At 45.6% G+C, this 15,665-nt stretch overlaps 1 protein-coding gene across 3 annotated transcripts in view; it reads left to right on the top strand.

Annotated features, from left to right (window-relative positions):
* Nucleotides 1-15,665, top strand: part of fras1 (Fraser extracellular matrix complex subunit 1) — a 107,956-nt gene that overhangs the window by 15,107 nt on the left and 77,184 nt on the right. For all 3 annotated transcript variants that reach the window (XM_078086337.1, XM_078086336.1, XM_078086335.1), the window contains exons 3-4: nt 12,380-12,487; nt 14,948-15,040. Coding sequence is in view for 2 of the 3 variants with exons in the window: in XM_078086336.1 (XP_077942462.1) it covers nt 12,380-12,487; nt 14,948-15,040 (201 nt within the window). In the remaining variant the exon portion in view is untranslated. The remainder of the gene's footprint in view (nt 1-12,379; nt 12,488-14,947; nt 15,041-15,665) is intronic.

The raw sequence follows: 15,665 nt of genomic DNA, 5'->3' as shown, positions 1-15,665 counted from the left end.
AAAAGAAACGTGTGCAATAGCAGCAGTACAGTAAATACAATGAGAAATGAAAAATGCACAATTTATACACAATGCAGTAGAATAAAATAGCAAAGCAGAACATATTACATTTAGTGAAAGGAGTATATACAGTGGGATACAACCTGTCTGTCACAAGTCCTGAATGAGGCCTTTGTCCCGCCCCCAGTCCTCCTCTAAGACCAACCGGCCTCCTGAAGCTCGCCTTTGTCCGACCCCACTGGTTTCCCCTGGTGCGAGGTCTTCAGTGTGAGGTCTGCTTCTGGAAGTCCCCCCCCCCCCCCCCCTTCCCCCCCCTCGTGCACTGATCAACAGAAGGAATTCACTTTGTTCTTTACAGCCAAACACCCCCCGTCCGCTTACGCCTCCTGCTCCTCCTCTTTTACTGGATTATTGGTGCCGCGTGTTGCTGCATTACTTTATTTATTCTTCACTACTTGCAAAACGTGTTTATTTACATTTAGGCTTCTGCTAAGTATTGATCGGCTTCTCTCTTCCACTCAACAACCCGCTCGAACCAGGAAGGATGAACAAGAAAATGGCTTCGTTACACTAACTAAGTATTTTACGACGTTTTCATAAACCTAACTAGGCTTTCACAAGTAGTTTCCTGTGAGTTGTTTTGGTTCCTCATATCACTTTCATTTTTATATGTATATATATATACATATATATACATATTTGAACCACTTCTTGCCTTTCTGTGCTTCACTTTCTTTTCTCCGATGTGTCCTCGGGGTCCAGAGGTCGCTCCGTGGCCCCTCGGGGTCCTGTTCTTTCTCTCTTTTGGGTCTCACAGACCGCCGGCCTCCCGGTGAAGCGTCGGCCGTGACCTTTCTGTCCCGACCTCAGCCAGATGGAGCAGTTTCTTTACACTCACGGCGCCGTCGTACTTGGCAGCCGGATGCCACGCGGCCATCTTGAGCCGTGGGTTCTTACATTTTTTTATACATTTTACCAGTTTGTTGGTCCTGTAGAGGCGGGGGGGTGGGGGGTTCTGCTCCCTGATTGGCTGGTAGACCTTTTTGACCGGGACCATGGCAACAAGGGAGAAGCTCCTGAAACTGGTCCGACCTTGAGTTGATGAAACTTTTGCAGAATTCTTCACCCCCATAAAAATATATAACACACAAATATGTGTGTCAGTCTCCCCCGGGTGAGGATGATTTGTGCGACATGCGCCGCTGCTTTCTCCCACTTATAACCCCCCCCGCGCCCGTCGGTGGGAGCCGCCTCTCCTGCCGCCACATGGCGACAGGTGGACGTCCTTCCAGCAGGAAATTACGTGAGGATTTCATATGTCATAAATCACGTCCTTTACTCAAGTGTGTGAGATGAGAATGGAGGATCGAAGGCGAAGACGGCGTTTTGGAATCAAATAAAATGTTCATCGGGAGTGAAAAGCGACCTCACATGACGTACCGCCGAAGGTGTTCTCACATTAACCATACTACACCTTTGCTCCGTCCCCAACCGACAAAGACACAATGGCGCAGTGGCAATAACAGAATGTAAAATAAATGAATGTTCCGGCTGAAACGGCACTTACAGTTTTGTGGATTTCTGTGAGAGAAGGAAACAAAGCCATCTGGATAGAAGCGGATCCATGATGAATTAGGAGACAGTTCCACATGATGATGATGATGATGTGGAGACGGAAGGAAAAGATGAATCCATTAATCGCAGGGTCGGCGGTTTGAGCCCCGGGTTCCTGTTGCCGCGGTTACTCGGCAGCTGCTTAGAACACCAACAGAACAGCTGGGTGTCCCCCGGGAAAGCTTCCGATACAGACGCATTACGGTTCTACCGGCAGCGCGTTCTGCTGGAGGTCACCAGTTCCACCCCAACAAAGCTTCTGTTCAGGAACCTGCTGCTGAAGAGCTTCATGTGAAGAGGTTCCGCTTGAGCCGCGGCCCTGAAGCGCTGAGCGCTGTGGATTCCGACGGCGCTGAATGATGAGCTCGTTAGTTTGCTGGACGTCGGCGCGTTGGCGGTGAACGGACGGGACGTGAGCGCCTCGGCGCTGCATCTACTGGTGGGAACACGGTCTGGCCCAGACGGGCACTCAAGCGGCCGTGACGTGGAGGTTTCCGGTCCGGAGGGTCGGAATGTCGGGGCGACTCAAAGGAAACTCGAAAACTTGGAGGATTCTTTTCACAAACTTTATTGTGGCTACTGACTTTTAACCCACTGACTGAGAAATGAATGTAATTTTATTGTATTTACATATATTTTTTAAAGCCATTCCTTTTTTAAATAACCATTAGAAAGTCTAATTAGTGGAGATGAAGTCCGACTCCGTTGAGGAGGCTCCTCTCTCGTGGGGCTGGTGCTCCACCAAAAGGGAAGATTTGTCCCTCTATAGAAACACAAGCAGATGTCATCAGTGATGGATGGATCCTCCGAAGCCGCGAGAGAGAAAAGCTGCAGCGGATTTAAATCAAGACGTCGTCACCGACGATGTCATTTTCAGATGAGAATAACACGATATGAGAATGACAGAAATAGAGCTGACGAGGGGAGACACTTGTGATCGTGGTTAACGATACATCAGCCATAGCTTTGTCGAGTGTTTGTGGAGACGACTGCGACCTTCTGCGTAGGAAACCCGTTCAGCGTCCGTGGCGTCGGACGTGACTCCGCCCACTCGGCCTGTCGACACTTTGTCGACTCGTCTCCACCTTCAAAGCGACTTGTCACACATCGATCGTATCATCTCAAGATGTTTGGAGTCGTTAAAAGTCCAAATCCTGAGAGCACATTGTGTTTTTACAAGGTGGAAAAGTCATAATATTACAGGACAAAGTCAAGATTATTTCAAGATGAAATATCTGGAGATGAAAAAGCCTGAGATTGTAACTTTTGCAGAAAGGGTCATGATAGTATGAGGAACAAAAAAAGCCTGGAAATACATTTGTAGTTCACAAGAAAATATATAAGAATACATCCTGAAACTAAGTAGTAGTTCAGATCTTTATAATCCCGAAAAGACGTGCAAATTGTGTAAACAAAGTCAGACTTTATTTAAGACAAGACAAACTTCTCTTTGATATTTTTGTGCTCAAACGGCTGAAAAAAAAAAAAAACTTTAATCAAACTGAAACAGGAATGCTGACACGTCACATTGTCCCTTATTATTGGTCCCTGAATAGCAGTCTACCCCCCCATGTCACCCCCCCTCCCCCATGTCACCCCCGCCCCCCCGGGCTGTATTCGCTGTGGCATTCGGAGCATGCGGGTCACGTGACTCTGCAGCGCGCTGCGGCCAATCACAGTCCTCTCTGGTTCAGCTGTCTGCCGATTACATCGAGTGGATTATTGGGGGCGATGATGAAATATGAGCCCTGAAAGAGCTGCGCATGCAGACACAATAGATCTCATATTCCTCAAAGATGGGGTGATGATACGTTTGAAAAAACAGGGCCACACCTTTTAAAACCTAAACATACACGAACAATATCCCATTCATGCTGATGTCAGGAAAGTCCTTAAAACTATGAAGCTGAAAGCCCCAAATGATGAACCAGTATTCCATAGAATGCTTCATCCATCCCCAGCTGAGATTCTTCTCCGACCTTTGATACTATTAAATAATACCTTTTGTAGATTAAATATAGATCTTCAGATGTGTTCGATGTGAGATTAGTTGACCAGGTGAGAAGGTTCCCCTTTGATTTCCTCTCCGATCCTCGCGGGCCACATGAGAGCCGATCAGGTCCACGGGATGGACGCAGGACGCCTCTCAGGCTGGACGGGGTCAACGAGAAGCTTCAGGACCCGCGGGAGCTCCAATTGTTCCAACATATGATGCTATTTGTGCACCTCTAACTTTCAGATCGAAAGCAGACTTTTCTTTAAGGTGCATTTTAGATTAATACGTTTATTTCATGACTGACCAACGATCCAAACATTCCAAATAGACTTCACAGCGACGGTGATGGAGAAGGAGCTCAGGGTAAAAAGGGCGGGTAGACGCAGCGCGGCACTTTTCCTTTATGGCGCCCTGAATAGTTAGCTCGCGGTATCATGTTTGCTATCAGCGATCATCTGATTCACCACAGCTGCTTCCCGGCATCAGGAATGTTACTCACCCACTTTCTGTGTGAACACATCTCTCACCCTGTCCAACCCGCCCCCCCCCCCCCACCAAACCACGATATTTGGTTACGAAGTGAAAGTTAAAATAGCTGCGGCCGTTTTTTCCTCATGGCGCCTGGACTCAGCTGTCTCGAGACCCCCCCACGCGCCCCCCCTGCAAAAAATACCCAGAATGCATTGAGGTTTACAGTCTGAGATAAAGTCCCCAGTTCACCAGCCTGAATCCTGGTTGTTGCCACGTTTTGCTTTTGCATCTCCTGTTTCATGGTCTGTTTGACCGCAATTCACTAAATGAACATCATGCTGTATTGAAGAAGACTTGAAACTAGACCATGAACTCGTGTTTATGAATGAATATGAATAAATGAAGAAGTATTTTCTCATGGACTTCTATGGGACCAGAGGAGTCGCCCCCTGCTGGTCACTACAGAGAATGCAGCTTTAACACGCGACGTTTTGACTTCATGAACCGGTGGTAAATAAAAAAGGAAAAATGAGACGCTGTCTCATCCAGACTCAACATGGATTCACAAATAGGAGTTTTATATGTAATATAAAAATCGTAGGGGGAAAGGCCTGATGCAGAAAGAGTTGAAGTGATCGAGTGCTTTAAAGCGTCACCACGCTTTCAGAAAAAGATCCAACCTTTCAGTATTTTGTGATGCAGTTGTAGAGCAGAAAAACCTTGAGGAGAAAACCTCTGAAGACACAACAGTACAAACCTTCTGTCTCTTGTTCCTGGAGCAGCAGGAACCGACTGAGGGTCAGTGAATGGATGGAAGCGATGACAAAGAGACATTACACTTTATCAGCAGCAGCATTGTGCGTCTCAGAAGTCATTGTAGTGCCCTCGAGGTACTTTATATATATTTCCATTTCATGCTACCTCATGCTTCTATTCTCTCTATTGTACCTTCTATTCCGCCACATTTTTATTTCAAAGCTTTAGTTGATAAAAATGAAAACACAAAATGTACAGCAGCAAATGAAGGATGATGTACTGCAGCGTTTAAAGTGAGTTAATTAATCCACCTTCACCAGCTGCAGCGTCAAAGTGAGGCATCAATCACAACAAACAATCTGGAATTTTATGCACGAGTAGGGTTTCTAATGCCGCGCTTTAGCCTTTTCGTCCTTTTAATGACATTCTCTGTGTGCAGCATTCACCAGTGTGCCCACACAGCACATATTAAATATGCAAATAATGAGGAAATAATGAGATTCTCCATTATTTAGCATTTAAAGCATAAAAGGGGAACAAAGTGGAAAGTGCTGCAGCTCGGCGATAATTTGCACTGAACCGTCAAGCTTTCCCCTTAGTCTGCTCAACACACAAAAAATGTACTAAAACGTTTAAAACCGTAATCCTTCTACTAATCCCAGTTTTTACTGAAAGTTACAGTAATCAGTAATGTGATCCGTTTCTTTTCTTCCCTCGACCGTGAAGGAACCCCTTTGGGTAAAGATGTTCCATGTATGTCCTTACAGGTAAATCATGACATTTAATGGGTAACTTAAGACTAATAAGGACATTTATTGCGTAACCTTAGAATCAGTTTACGGTATTACAGTCTTTCAAATCACTGCAAACTCAAACTTAAGCGACAAAAAAAAGTGCTTGTGCTCGCGCACACGCACACACGCACACACACACACGCACACGCACACACAGAAAGCACTCCTGTTAACACTGCTGCACAGCTTGACGCTTGTAACATCACGTCTAGTAGAAGTCATGTCAGCAAAGGTGTGTGTGTGTGTGTGTGTGTGTGTGAGTTGAAATAAAAATGTAGACAAAACCTCCCTGAAAGGAAGACGCCGTCCGGGTCTGAGCTCCGCAAACCAATTATAGAGCGAGGAGAAGGGGGATCGGATTATACACAAACACACACTCCCACAGTACACACATCACACGTCGATACACGCACACTTTGAGCCAATTCGCTTCCTTGACAGCAGCCGTGCAGCACTTATCCCGATCAAGACTCACAGAAAGGAGGAATGCGTGTGTATGTCTGTGCGTGTGTGTGTGTGTGTGTGTGTGTGTACTTGCAGTTTGCCACCTTCAGCTTAAAGCTCTAATTGCCTCCTCTTGTCTGCGCACACTAAGTGGCACATATTTCTGTTGTGTAGCTCAGAGGGGTACGAGGTCCTGCTGCTGAACGAGGCAGACACACGCACACACACACACACACACACAGCCGACCCTCCTCACATCTACAGGAGAAGTGCGTCTTGCTTCCTGTGTCGGTTCCCCTTTGGCTGCTGAAGTTGTCGTGTGTGTGTGTGTGTGTGTGTGTGGGTGTGTGTCTGTCTCCATGAAGAGTGATGCTCTGATCTCAACAACTTTACATTTGCAGATTGCGTCTTGTGAGATTTGATCCAAACTAAAGAATGAGAAGAATGGAGACGATGTCATATCTCGGCTACATGCTGATCAGTCAGTTAATTTGAAGGTGGCTTCCTGTTTAAAGTCTAATGTGGGAATGTGCAACATGCCGTGGACTCATGTGAAGCCCCCCCCCCCCCCCCCCCCAACCCCCCACCTCCCCCCCCGTTACTCTTTCTGCAATTCCCCCCGTTGCAGAAAGATAGATTCAGAAAGTCTTCTGTTTGGATGCTGATGACTTTCATCAGACGGCCTGCAAGAGAGAGACACTTTTATCTTTGCGAAATCGGACTGAATCCAAAGCGAAAACCTGGGACACGTAACACCCCGTAAACCCTCTTGTGTCTGCCGTTACTCTGCCGATTCACCATCAATCTACCCCCCCGGTATCTTTCTTCCCGCTCTCAGAAAACATGCGCAGGTGCCGAGTTTCTACGCCTCCTAACTGGGTCACTTGTCTGGAACAATCGGAGCAGAAGAGCAAAAGTTATTTTTGTTCCCAATCGAAATATCCCTTAAAATCTACTCACGGAGGGACTCTCACAACAATAGATCTGCCCCCCCCGGTGCTAATCGCCTCTGTTTGTGGCGGACCCCGCCTCTCTCAGAACCTCATTACGGGCTCGGCGCCGGGCGGGAGGCAGACAGCTGGAGTTATGGGCTCCGGGAGGCCGAGCATCAGCCGGTCGTCTGTCATGTCTCACCAGCCGCTCCTCTGATTGGACCCGAGGCGGGCGGGGGGGGGGGGCGGGGCGAATCAATGAGTGAATACGCGCGCCATTAGCATGCCAATGCTAACCCCGCATGGCAGAGCTGCAGATTAGCCGGCCCCCAGGTTTGCCGGTGGTCAGGTGACGCGGCTCGCCGGACAGACGCCATGCAGGCGTGAATCAGGCACAACAGACGTATTTGTTTCCCGGCGAACGAATAGAGGTGTGTGTGTGTGTGTGTGTGTGTGTGTGTGTGTGTGTGTGGGTGTGTGTGTGTGTGTGGGGGGGGGGAGTTTAGCAATGCAGCTGTTGGGTGGAGAAAGATGGGGAGCAGACGGAGATAATGAGGACTGAACTGAACGCATTTTTAACTTTTAACGGCTTTGTCAGGTCAGCGCTTTGAATATTACTAAAAAGATGCAAATGACTCTTGTGTGTGTCTGTGTGTGTCTGTCTGTGTGTGTGTGTGTCTGTGTGTGTGTGTGTGTGTGTCTGTGTGTGTGTGTGTTGCATTTTTTCTCATCTTCTAAACATCAAACAGTTCATTTTCCTCCACCGTGTTCTGACAACGTTCTTTGTGTTCAGTAACCTATTTTAGACTTTTAGTAGAATCTATGATCCTGGTTCACATAGAGGATCAGGACTACGCTGATCCTGGTTCACATAGAGGATCAGGACTACACTGATCCTGGTTCACATAGAGGATCAGGACTACGCTGATCCTGGTTCACATAGAGGATCAGGACTACACTGATCCTGGTTCACATAGAGGATCATAGAGGATCAGGACTACACTGATCCTGGTTCACATAGAGGATCAGGACTACACTGATCCTGGTTCACATAGAGGATCATAGAGGATCAGGACTACACTGATCCTGGTTCACATAGAGGATCAGGACTACGCTGATCCTGGTTCACATAGAGGATCAGGACTATGCTGATCCTGGTTCACATAGAGGATCATAGAGGATCAGGACTACGCTGATCCTGGTTCACATAGAGGATCATAGAGGATCAGGACTATGCTGATCCTGGTTCACATAGAGGATCAGGACTACGCTGATCCTGGTTCACATAGAGGATCAGGACTACGCTGATCCTGGTTCACATAGAGGATCAGGACTACGCTGATCCTGGTTCACATAGAGGATCAGGACTACACTGATCCTGGTTCACATAGAGGATCATAGAGGATCAGGACTACACTGATCCTGGTTCACATAGAGGATCAGGACTACACTGATCCTGGTTCACATAGAGGATCATAGAGGATCAGGACTACACTGATCCTGGTTCACATAGAGGATCAGGACTACGCTGATCCTGGTTCACATAGAGGATCAGGACTACGCTGATCCTGGTTCACATAGAGGATCATAGAGGATCAGGACTACGCTGATCCTGGTTCACATAGAGGATCATAGAGGATCAGGACTATGCTGATCCTGGTTCACATAGAGGATCAGGACTACGCTGATCCTGGTTCACATAGAGGATCATAGAGGATCAGGACTACGCTGATCCTGGTTCACATAGAGCATCAGGACTACTCTGATCCTGGTTCACATAGAGGATCAGGACTACAGTGATCCTGGTTCACATAGAGGATCATAGAGGATCAGGACTACGCTGATCCTGGTTCACATAGAGGATCAGGACTACTCTGATCCTGGTTCACATAGAGGATCAGGACTACAGTGATCCTGCTTCATGTATTATGTGCTTTGTCTTTGTATTCAGCCGGCTGAACGTGTTTTCACACGGGTCCTCAGATCAAACCTAAAACATTTATTATTTGCTAAACTACTTGTTATTTATGGGAATTAAATGAAGCACTCTTGTATGAACCCCCCCGGCCCCCCAGGGTGGCTGGATGAAGCTGTGTAGGACCGTTGATGGAGCTCCAGTGTGTTTTCCGCAGCGCTGGAAGTCATCACGTCCTCGATTGAATTTGCTCAGTAATGGCTTTAGTTTCTCTCCCATTCCAGCTCAATTACCTTCTGCCAGCTCCCCCCCCCCCGGCCCCCCGGCCCCATTCCTCCAACCGCCGAGTTCACAAGAAACACCCTGCGACTGTGTTCTGCTGCTGATTGGATTTTAATTGAATCTGCTACTTAAAGCGCTCTCCTACTCATCGGGGGGAGAAAGTCCTCCAGGAGTTTACGTCCAGCAGGACGAGAGAAGGTTGTAAACAGCGACTTTTCGCTGCACAGCTTCTTCCTGCTCATCACTTTCATGTCAAATTAGTGCGGATTGGAGCGTCATTTAATATGTGTGCACTTTGACAATCCCCCAGGAAATATTTACTCATCCTTCAATGCGACTTTAGATCTTCCATCCACATAATCCACCGAGCCAGCTCCTCTCTTCTTCTGGGATGTTCTGTGAGAAAGTTATAGATCGAATGTCCTTCTCTATTGGAGACGTGAAGCTGAGCTGGTTCTGGTTCTGGGGCAGAGATCTTTCTCCGGGGGGGGGGATTAAATAGGCCCTCAGACGTCTAATCAACGAATCCCAGGCATGGCCCCCTGTAGGGGGGCGATCTCGTGGGGGGAGGGGGCCCCCGTTGATAGAAGTCAGCTACACTGTTAGCTGCAGTGCTAATTTTACACAGCGCCATCAGGACCACGGAGCCATAATGGGAGACTTATTATTAACCCCGATGACCTCTTTACCAGATATAAGTCAAAGCATTCCACATGTTACACACAACGATGCGGTTTAAAAAGGCGGGGGGGGGGGGGGGGGGGGTACTGCTGCTTCAGCTCTTCAACCTTTAAGTTAACTACATCCTACTATTTCGTCAGGGGGCTCCCCTGCCCTCCATCGACAAAATGTCACTCAAAGAGACACAAAATAACTATAAAGAGACAACTGCAACACACGGAGGCTCAAAATGAGTACAAAACATCCTCAACAAGAGACACAAAACCACAACACAAAGAGGTGAAACAGTAGAGGGAGTGTGTACAGCTCTTATGAGATGCCCCCCACTTTGGTTTTATTGTGTAAACATTTCATAAAATATGTGTAATACCTACAATAGCACTAATACCGTAATACCTACAATAGCACTAATACCGTAATACCTACAATAGCTCTAATACCTTAATACCTACAATAGCACTAATACCGTAATACCTACAATAGCACTAATACCTTAATACCTACAATAGCACTAATACCGTAATACCTACAATAGCACTAATACCTTAATACCTACAATAGCACTAATACGTTCTTGAAAAGCTTTTTTTTCATTTGCTTGTACTTTTGGAACCTACTTTCACTTTGATAGTTTTTTTTATATAGTTTTACTCTATAAAGAAAAAAAAGTAGGCTGAAGTTCTAATGTTTTGGTCCAGTCGGTATGATTTTCTATTTATAAGCTTGCCTCTTACCCTCCTAGGGGCAATCTGTTCATGGGATAAAGAAAAGATTGTCACCGCCTCGGAAAGAATTGAGCTGCTCGGTGAGATTGGCGGGTTTTGCGGAATGACCCTAAAATGCCTTTATTCCTTTAACGGTGACAGAAAAGTTCTGAAAAGAGCCGCTGGCGAGCCGCCTTTTACAAATGCAGCCAGAGGCCGAGGGGTGCTGCGCGCGGCGAATGATCTCACCCCGTCTCTTTGCGGTCGGAACACATTACCTGAGAGGCAGCTTCCCTTTATGCTAAAATATTAAAAGATCCTGTCGAAAGCAGTTCAATGTTTTTATTTTTAATAGTGCAGTCTTGCAGAAAGTATGGCTTTTATCAGAATTATTTAATCAGGCGCAAACACTAAAAAAAATAGGGCTCAATTCAACAATTATTTTCAATGTTTGATTAATTAGTCAATAAATGAATTCTCTCCATAAATGTGGCAAAAAAATAAAATATATATGTAGGTTTGGTTCAATGTGCTGTGTTAATGTTGCAAGCGGAGATTGTCCGTGACACGTTCGCCCTAGTACACAAAACTCGTTACACATCTGGCCCCAGCTGTGCAGGGACGCACAAACACCAGCCTCGCGCTTCCAACACGCGTGCGCTTAAGTAGCTCAAACCAGATTACAGAGCAACGCAGCGGCTCTTCTGCCCAGGAGGGCCTCCCCCTCTCAGCCGGCTGCCCCCCCTCCACCCCCCAAATTAAATATTCATTCTCCTCCGTGTCTTTCAACGTGACCCGTAGCCACTACACGTTACGGCGTGCGTACGTAGCTTAACCCAATCACCAAGAGGAGTTGTTGTAGGAATTAGGTTTGCATTACGATTGTCGCCGTGTGTGTGTGGTGTTTTTTTTGGCAACTAATGAACAGAAGCAACGCATAACGGAACGAGCAGGAGTGACACTGCATATCTGGTAGAGACCTGTCAATCAGCGCGTAGTCCCGCCCTAAAGCAACCCTTGTGTTATGGCGTATTTTACACTAAATAATTGACTTAATCAACATCATGCCGCGGTGAAGAAGACTTGAAACTAGAGACTGAGACCAAGAACTCATGTTCACAATGTCTACTGAGGGAATAAATCAGGAGAGAAGAAGAGTCATGCAGCTTTAACACATGAAGCTCTGACTTTGTGCCACGCGGTTAATAAAGACTTATGATTCCCAGTAACTGTAGAGGAAGGTCTGAAACTAACTTGTACATTTAAACACAGTGGATGTTATGAACAGTGCAGCCAAAAGTTTTCCCATTTAACTTCATAAAGCTCCATCACGTCATGATTGTAAAATGTCTTCTGGTCTTTACCAAATTGGGTCTCGTTGTCTAAAAACAGGGATAGATTAGAAGTGTAATTATACACAGGTGTAAAGAACTGGTAATATATTATAGGTATTTTTATTATAGGCGTCATTGACAGTGCCACCACCAGTCTGTGTTTTCTTTTTGTTTGTTAAATCAAGTCTGATAATAGCCTGTAAATAAATCTGGTGTTGTGATTATAGGATATTTCCCATTGTTTTCATGGCATGCCGTTAGAAACCTGGTGAACTCCCGTCCCTGCGTGTGACTTACCGTCGTCGACATTTAGTCTTTCTTGATATTATCACAGGCCTCCAACAGCCAAACATGTTTAATTCTTGGGCATTGGCGACCTAAAGGTGGAGGGTTTTGGCGCAAAGTCGGCACAAAGTCAGTGTTTTATGTCTGTCTGTGTGTTTCTTGTGTCGACAGAACAACACGTCGTGGAGGCCGGAGTCGTGTCAGGAGTGTGCCTGCCACGGCGACGTGGCCATCTGCCGGCCCGCCGTCTGCCGCAGCCCGCCGTGTGACACCCAGAGGGTGAGACTCCTCCGCACGTCCGTGTCCAGATGTGTGTGCGTCGCCGTGGAACGCGAGATCGCTCCGTGGAAAAGGACGAGCGGCCCCCTCGTTTCCTTTAAAAGCCGTCCAATTTGTACTCAAACATTGGACAAACGCCACATTTACTCAGGGACGGTTTTACTGCCCGATTGTCACCCATTAGGTGGTAATGAGAAGGCTATTTGGGGAAAGTGGGGAATAGACTGGAATAGTTTATTCAGCCAGTGAAAGAACTTCGGTTTAACTGATTAACTTTGGAGGTAGTTTAAGATTAAGCAATTCAAATGTTTAAATTGATTTATTTAACCAGCTTTAAACTAGTAATATTATAACTGCTAGTGCTAGTTGGCTAGTGCCGTTAGCTAACATGTTTTCAGTTGAATGTTTATTCATTTGGCGAAAGATGGACAAATTAGGTTTAGCTAGTTAAAACACATGAAGGTTAACGTTACTTAAAGGTTCAGCTCTTTATCCACAACACACCGCAGCGGTTGAGTTGTGAAGTAAGTAATTTGTTAGCTACAGGATGTGAAATATCTTCCGTTATCTATCTGACAGCAACTGGAATCAGTGCCAGACTCCCAACGCCAAGTGAATTAAATGAAAAGCTTTAAAAAAGTCAAGATTTTAACCGCTTCATTAGCAGATCGACTTTCAAAGGCGACTTTTAATCACTTGTCTTTCTTCTTTGGGAATTTCCTTCACGATAACAACCCATTAAAGGACGGACTACTGTGCATTGTCTGCAGATTGCACCTTGCTTTTAATTTGCCACAATGACAACTGTTCGCTGCCTTGTTTGGATTCACAGGGACACATTTTCAAAGCTCTTTTTTTGCCACTTTTCCTCGCTGTGCTTCTTGTTAAATGGGACTCGAACCTCAAAGCCTGCATGATCAAATCCGATCGCAACCCTGAGCCAAGGGAACAATCAACCCCTTACGAACACAATTCAACGTGTACTAAAAGGAGTCCACCTGCCCACCAAGCAGTTGGTCTCTACATCTAAAAAACTCTTAAATTCTGACGCTCGCTCACTTAAATTTCCTTATTAACTTTTAAGTATTCTTAATATTTCTGTGGTGTTCCATATTCTTTGTTAATCATGAACCACAGATTGTTGAATTCCACAGACCAGTTTATTGAATAATGGAGTAGTGGTTGCAGCTTGAACTCACAAACCAGACTAATTATTTTGTTGCATAAATCAAAATGCAAATGTCTGTCCATGTTTCCTACTGATTAATACTATAATTAATACTGCATTAAGCATTTTCACCTCTTGTTCTCGGTTCCAATTTCACGGTTTCATTTTGCAATGTAATTAGAAATGTATTCAATTTACTTATAAAGGCCAGTAAATGGTGTTAAATAACAAGCTAAACAATATCATAGATTATAATTGCATTGCAGGATGAAATGTTCTGTCACATAGTAAAAAGAAATGGAAGTTGATGGAGATACTCGATTTAAATAACAACTATTATGAATGACTTTATCCTTCTAAGTGACATTGGTTTGTTATACTGCCAATGATGTGAAGATACATCCTCTTCACTGTCCATCTTTATAATGAGATGAGATTACCTTAATACATCTCATATTATTCACCAGAAACTCTTCACGTGATTGTTTATTTCTCTGCAAAAATAAACTGCAGGAATAGAAAACCTTAAGCGTTAAGCTTCATTTGCAGAAATGCAATCTTTAGATCAAATTCTTGTATTCGTTCTATGTTCTGTGGTATTTTGGCAATTAAATCTGAGGCAGAAGAAAAAAGACAAAAGGCCAGAGGTTCTGCAAGATGGAAAGTTCAGGGAAATCCACATAATATCTCAAATATAAAAAAGCATGTAGAGGTTGTAGTGATTTATTCATTAGTGGCTGATGAATTCTCCGTATTCCACCCACACGCGGCCTTGCGTTTGTCCTAAAGTTGTGCTGGCAGGTGAAGCACGAGATCAACCTGCTGCACATCTCACTCCCCGCAGATGTTACTCATGCACTCAGCCTCACATCGGTTGGGTTTCATTCTATTTCTCCCATTGACAGATATTCTCTGAAGCCTTTTTGGGGAGTTTTATCCCTACTCCTTATAGAAATCCCCCCCCCCCTCCCTCCTCCCGCCTCCTCATTCCATTCTATATCACCTGTATTCACATTGAAATGACAGCTCAACCGTCCCCCGCTCTGCACCTGCCGCGTGATGAATCTGTATTGTGATGTGTTTTGTTACACCTCGGTATTCTACACCCGATGGAGCCCCCCGCTTCTTCATTGTCAGCGGCCCCGTTGTACTTGTCACATGACGGGTCACTTTGCGGCACGCTTTGTATTCCCTCGCGTTGCATTTAGTCTGTTCTCTGGGGATTTGTGTGTATTCTGGTGGTGTTTGCTGTGCGTGTGTGAATCTAAGGTATGTGTGTGTCTTTTCTAAAGGGCGAGCGTCTGAGGATCCCTGCCAACAAGTGCTGTCCGGAGTGCGTCTCCTCGTCCGAGGGCTCCTGCCAGTACGAAGGAGTTGTTTATGGAGTAAGTCAAGTTGACTTCATATGTTTCTATGATCATCCATTCTACAAAACCCAAATATGCAGCTTGTATTGATCGATTTGGTTCCAATCAGGTGGCAACCATAAAGCTGCATTCTCTCTAATGAACACCAGGGGGCGAGTCTATGAACAAATTAATCTACTCTTGATTTTACCCTCAGTAAACATTGTAAACATGAGTTTATGGTCTCAAAGTCAAAGAGACCATAGAGCATGGGATGGTGATGGACAGGTCTGATGGACAGGTATCTACCACAACGTTGTCCAAAGATGAGGGTGAGGGCCAAATTGCTGAACTAGAGATTTCAAATCCATAGTCAACAAACCAATCAATGACATCATTGTGACCACGCCCACTTCCTATTCATGGTTCAAATGCGGGGGAATGAAGCAGTTTGTGTTTAATGACCCCAAGCTCAAAAGCCACGTCTATAAAGAAATGGGTGTCCTTGTTCGGTGAGGAAGAACTTGACTGGTCTGTAGTGAGTCCTGACCCCAGGCAGACCAGTCAAGTCCTTTAGGAGCCTGATCCCCAAACATGGGTGAGTGACATCACATGTCTGAGGCGGGATGAAATCCCTTCTGTCAGAGTACACAACTGAAACCAA

Source organism: Gasterosteus aculeatus, chromosome 13 (assembly GCF_964276395.1).
Source record: "Gasterosteus aculeatus chromosome 13, fGasAcu3.hap1.1, whole genome shotgun sequence".
Classification (NCBI taxonomy): Eukaryota; Metazoa; Chordata; class Actinopteri; order Perciformes; family Gasterosteidae; genus Gasterosteus; species Gasterosteus aculeatus.
Note: the sequence above shows the minus strand (reverse complement) of the source record. Positions and strands in the feature narration are given on the sequence as shown.